Source organism: Monopterus albus, unplaced genomic scaffold (assembly GCF_001952655.1).
Source record: "Monopterus albus unplaced genomic scaffold, M_albus_1.0 scaffold48.1, whole genome shotgun sequence".
NCBI lineage: Eukaryota > Metazoa > Chordata > Actinopteri > Synbranchiformes > Synbranchidae > Monopterus > Monopterus albus.
In genome coordinates this window covers 1,428,051-1,433,990 of record NW_018127928.1, presented here as the reverse complement: position 1 = coordinate 1,433,990, position 5,940 = coordinate 1,428,051, and the positions used below count along the sequence as shown (strand labels likewise).

At 40.5% G+C, this 5,940-nt stretch overlaps 1 protein-coding gene across 4 annotated transcripts in view; it reads right to left on the bottom strand.

The window, feature by feature from the left end:
- The window catches only part of LOC109960527 (nck-associated protein 5-like), a 134,189-nt gene that overhangs the window by 38,133 nt on the left and 90,116 nt on the right, over positions 1 to 5,940 (bottom strand). For all 4 annotated transcript variants that reach the window (XM_020600684.1, XM_020600686.1, XM_020600688.1 and 1 more), the window contains one exon: positions 2,307 to 2,397. In XM_020600684.1, the coding sequence (XP_020456340.1) occupies positions 2,307 to 2,397 (91 nt within the window). The remainder of the gene's footprint in view (positions 1 to 2,306; positions 2,398 to 5,940) is intronic.

Sequence of the window (5,940 nt, the reverse complement as noted above, 5' to 3'; positions counted from 1 at the left end):
GTTCCAATGCTCATCTGCCCTCGCAGATATCAATATACCTGCGTGTTTCTTCATACAGCTGAGGGTCCAGCGACCCCTTCATACTCTCCTTGTCTCGGCATACTGGTCCTCGGTGTGCTGGTCATGGGTCCTGGATTCTGGTTCCGCGGTTGGGTCACTAGTCGGTCATACCGCAGGAACACGATGTCTCCCCTCGCCCTGGCCTCCCTTAACCTCGGCATCAACTCCCTTCTTCTCTTCCTCACAGACTCGGTGTAATCTTCATTTATATAAATATTAGATCCTTTAAGCTTCTTTGCTTGTTGCAGTATGTGTGCCTTATCTTTCTCTTTCATCAACTTTACCATCACCGCCCTCGGTCCCCGATCAGAAGGTTTCCCGACTCTGTGAGCCCGCTCCATCTCAATTTCTTGATGAATTTGCAGTTTATCCTTTAATATTTCCTTCACCTTACATTCCGCTTCCGTCCAGCTTTCTCCAGCTGACTCCTTGATTCCCTCGAAGATCAGGTTTTTTCGCTTGGACTGTACTTCCAAATGCTCTATTTTATCCGTTATGGCTATTAGACTCTAACAAGTTTTGTAGACATCATCCCTTGTTTCCTTGGTTTGTATTTTCTGTTCACCCATGGCTGCTTTAATCACATCCACATCTCGCTGGGTAAACTGCAAACTCGTTTTTATCTCCTGTATTTCTCTGGTCATGTCGTCGAGTCTCTTGTTATTTGTCTCCATAAGTAGTTGCACAAAACCTTTGAAGTTGTCTTGTTGTTGGCTCAACAGTGCGGTGTACATCTGCATCTGCTTCTGCTGACTTAACCTCTCTGTTACTTGTGCCGCTGAAATATAATCCTCTTCTGCTTCAACATCCTCATTCGCTTCTGATTTATTAGCTCTTTTCCCTCTTGGAGGCATTTTAATAGTTGTAGAATTTGTTCAAAGACTTGAAAATGTAGAAGATGTGAAAAATCGTAGAATAGACAGGAGCAGTAATCGTCTGCTCTCCCTTGCAACATAGTATGTTTGTGGTGGGAAACTCAGGAAAGGATTAGTCTGTGTGCACAGAGAACACGATTTGCATATGAACATGCTGTATAAATTTTTCCCATTATATTTCATAAGCCTGGGCTGCTTAGTCACATTTTTATGATAAAGCTTTTGCATATAAGGACAAATTGTAAGATATCAGTCTATTATCATGGCTGCTAATCCCATGTTTCACTTCCAGTTGTACTCACTGGAAAGTATAACCAGTAAAACTGACATTTAATCTTATAGCACTCATTTTTATTCTGCCCACTTTTATTTGCACTCAAGATTTTCTATTTCTATCTTTTAATCACAGTGATAAACACATACAGTCATATATGGACACTCTTTTTCTTACACACTGTCTGATATAGTGGTGCCCTTTTCTTCGCTTCCCTGGAGGGATTTTATTCTCATTCTAGCTGTTAAAGGAAATAATAATGTGGTCTCTGCTTTAAGGGCACTGCAGTTGTCACGTGCTTTGTGTTATATATAAGAGAGATATGTACAGTTGAAAAGTTGGATAAATACTTGGAGAGGTATTTTTTCCAAACTCTACACATAGTTGAAAGCCAAGAACTTTTCTTTTTTTGGTAGTTAATGTTCTCAGATAAAGAAGCAAATAACATTACACTGAAATACAGACTGAGGCAACAGCATTTCAATGCTGCAACACTGTGTAAACATGTTGAGCGCCAAACTGTGGAGGGTGACCCCAAAGGTGACACTGTTCTTCAGAATTAATCGGTATTGCTTACTCTTTCTACCTCTCTGCTTAATACCAGCAGCTATTTCTCTTATGTAACATGGTCAGTAATGAAAGCTTTCACCTTGGCTCAGGCCAACTTTGGTAAACAGTGTGGATCTCTGAGCTGAAAAACAGGAGAAAAACACAGATGCCTACAAAATCATCTCTGCCATATGAGCAAATGATTTAAAAATATAACTTTATATCATCAGCAGATGTGTAGGTTCCTTTGTCATCTTTCATATTTCAGTTATTTATGACCAATTAAACACCCTGTGCATTGTTACCACACTAACATTATTTCCCTTATAATTACTGTAGTACAAAATCACGTAGGCCTTTCTTGGAAAAATCCTTGAAATTCACAGCTAAATACAAGCTAGTGCTTAAGAAATGATGGGAAATTAGAAATTAGCTGGAAAATGGTAGATTAAATAAGACTGACTCTAAAAGTGATCTCTCACTGTCATCTTAGTCTTACTGTAATGACCACAGAAAGAAGGGTAGACACTCATAGGATGGTGCTTTACCTTGTAGGCCTTCATGATGTCCACTGTGCCCACAGCAGTCTGCTCCAGGATGCCTTGATTCTGCAGCAGTGACCGCACCGTCTCTTCCATCCTGCACGCAGAACACGTCACTGTGTTATCGCACTATAATAAACACCAATCGAGAAATTAAGGGCAACATGATGAGACAGATAAATCTTAAATTTTACAAGCACTCAGATCTCATTGCTCTGGCATTTCTGTACAACACCTGCTTAAGATCGTTCAGGCATTTGCCATGATGATTGAATTCTGTAGAAAACACTAGAATGGCCCAGGATAAACCTTCCTGAGGACCTCACAGTTTTGCTAAAATAAAAATAAACCTGTCTTAAATAATGTTTAACTAGAGACATCAGCAGCTTCAAAGTGATGAGCATGTTCAATGGTATCATCTAAACTGGGATCCATTTTCAGGATGTTTATAGTTTTATAAGATGTTTGTTGTTTGAAATGGACCATTGAATCCTTCAATTGCGCTTTCTCTACACTTTTCATTAACATGCACACACACGCGTGCACACAAAAATGATCAGAGAACGGGACTGACTCAGTGCCAGAGACACAAGATGGGTGAGCAGTATTTTTTTGGACTGATTCCCAACTTCTGCTCAATTCACTATGCAGGGAACACTTTGTCCAAATGACTAGATTGAGAACAAATTGTGCTAACATAGCACCTATTTGCTTACAGTGTGTGATTTTCTAGGCATTTGTCTGTGCACAGATATATGTGTGTCTCAGGATGACCTGAAATAAGTGCAATCACAGCAGCAAACACTGAGCAAGTGACCTTGACCTTCAAGGCCTGCTCTACTTGCACTTCTTTTTTGTGCCGCAAAACACTGCAAGCTGCATGCAAAACAGGTGTCAAAGAGAGCAAGTGTAAAAGCCTCCACCCATTTCCATCTCAATAAGAGCCATATGCCATCTTTATCCCCAAGCTACAGGATGAACTTTGAACTACATTCACTTTCTGATTCTGTACATAATAATAATAATAGACTACCACAACATCAAATTAGATACATGAGATGAGCTTGGACCCAGTTGGGATCATGTAAACGGTAAAGATAAGATAATACTGACATTCAGGAGCAGCAGCGAGTGGGGAGTGACAGGCAGTATCTTAACAAAAGAAAGGCTTTGACATAGTCAGGTAGGAGTCATCTCAATATCATGACATTTTCGTCTTCTTTTACTGGTTTGATTCACACTGAAGTTAAACAACACAATTGAAAAGCTCACATGACAGTTAAAATGGACAATTATGACTGAAAATGCAAATTTTGAAATGAAATTGGGATCCACCCTGTCTCTTGCACATCATTCATGTTAACAAGGCTACACCTCTTTGTCTCTTGAGTCCCAAGCGCATGACTCATGCGATTATCAGTGTAAAGCCTTGAACTACTCGTCAAACCAATGCAAATGTGTATGAACCATGCAAAAAGAAAGTTTAACCAACTTAGATGACACATTTAGAGACAAAGATATTACAATAATCTGCATAAAAATATTCATCAACTGTGTGCATGGACTATCAGGACAGTGTTTTACTAAAGGGGTTTTTCCATTATAGGAACCTACTGAAACATGTTGCACCAAGTAACGCTCGTCATAGGTCCTGTGTTTGTCTCCACTACACTTGACCTGCTTTGGAGGTGTGTTCTGAGAGCTAAATTTCACCACACCTTAGGAGGTAGTACTACAATCAATTACCAAAACGTTTCGGGGGGAGGGGGGCTTCATGCTTGGGTGTAGAGCAGTCACTGGTGATTGGTTTAATGGCCATGTCTTCACACCTCAAACGTTAGCATTACAGAGGAGCAGCCCCTCCCACCTCTGAACAGAGACTGACAGAGAAAAAATACAACTGAAAAACAAAGAGAGATGGTCCACGAAAAGGCTTGGTGATGGTTAAGGAAAATGGGTGTACCTCTTGTTAGGTTCCGATGGTGGAAAATGCATCATATGTGACATAAGAGACATCATGAGCCTAACCTTAAAGATGCAACATGTATGATTTATAAAAGTGTATTAGCAGAAATGTGTTATAGTATGCAAAACTATGTTTCCAATCATGTGTAATCACCAGAAAATAAGAATTACTGCATTTTTTAAAGCTGAGAATAAGTCTTTTATATCCACATAGCAGTGGGTCCCCTATCATGGAGGCCATGTTGAGCCACCAAGTTTTCACCGTAGATCAGAATAGACAAAGCATGCACTGGCTCTAGAGCATGAATTTTGCTGTTTCACAATGAAGTAGCAGCTTGGATTTGGAGCAATGATTTAGTGACACCAGGAAGATGACGGAGTAGTAATGGTAGAAACAAGAGGAGGCACTAGCAGGAGTTTAAGAACAATTTTTTGAGGAAATGAAACATTCTAGTTTATACTTTAACACCAAAAAAAGGAAAACAGTGTGAATCTTTGTTGTCAAAGAAGAAATAGGATAGGCGACAGCACAAGATGAGGATAAACATTGGCGTGGTCTTTCCCAGATAGAAATCCTTGATGAGGGACAGGTGTTTCCAGAATGACAGTGAAGTTGCCTGTTTTCTGCTGGACAGGTAATTTAGCTTAACAAGCAATGTTAGCCTAAATGCAGTGGGTGAGAATGACTATAGGCAGGCAGAAAATGAGAGGTTGGTGCTAGCCACACCATTTGTCCAGACTGAGCCATAAAGCTGGCTGTAATCATGGCCACTAGCTGCTGATTGGACAGTCGAAGAGGCAGACAGGCAGGGCTAGTGGCAGATTGCTCCAGCGGCCACTTTAAATGCCGACCTTAATCAGCACAACATATAGAGCAAAGAAGACACGACATAGACAGCTTTGGAGTCCAGAGACGCTGACACCATGTCAAGGACTAGCTGACAGGCATGATCAGCATGGAATGAAGAAGTTGTTATTGGGCTGAGAGGATTTGGGAAGGTGACCGCCTACTGATATAGGCACATGTTGTGCCTCTTGTGCACTCTTGCTTACTTGGAAAGAATTTCCAAAATCCTTAAACACTCCTCTTTCAATTTGGATCCACAATGTTCAACCCACAATTTCAACTAGTTCATTTTGTACAAAATAACATATTGACTAATTCAGCATTTGCACAAAGCAACCTTTTAATGCTGCATTGTTGCTCTTTCATGCAGTGGAACTGTTTTGGAAAGTCACATATTGCTCTCTTGTTAACTGTTTTATTGATTTGGTCCACTAAAAACCAGTAACCAGCTGTCAGCAAAGGTAATGTGAGATGGATGGAGGAAAAATATGCAAAGGTGGGAGTTTTAAAATTAAACCTGAAATGTGAAATAACTGAAACAGGAAAGCCAACAGATGGAGTTACAAGTATTTTATGCAGGGAAATGTGCCAAATAATGCTGTGAATTTAAAATTTTAGAAAATATCAGCATTTGTTTTTGTTGCTAGTGTGGCCCTACTGTATGCACACAGCCATACCTGCAGAACCTCCAGTGCAATGTTGCAGCATGCTTACTGTGACTGGCAAGACCTCAGTGACCTCCACATTACAGAGTGGCAGGATGGTAAGAAACACTTTGATGCCTCAGCTTGCCTGCTTCCTCATGTTGTGGCTGGAAGAGGGAAGTGG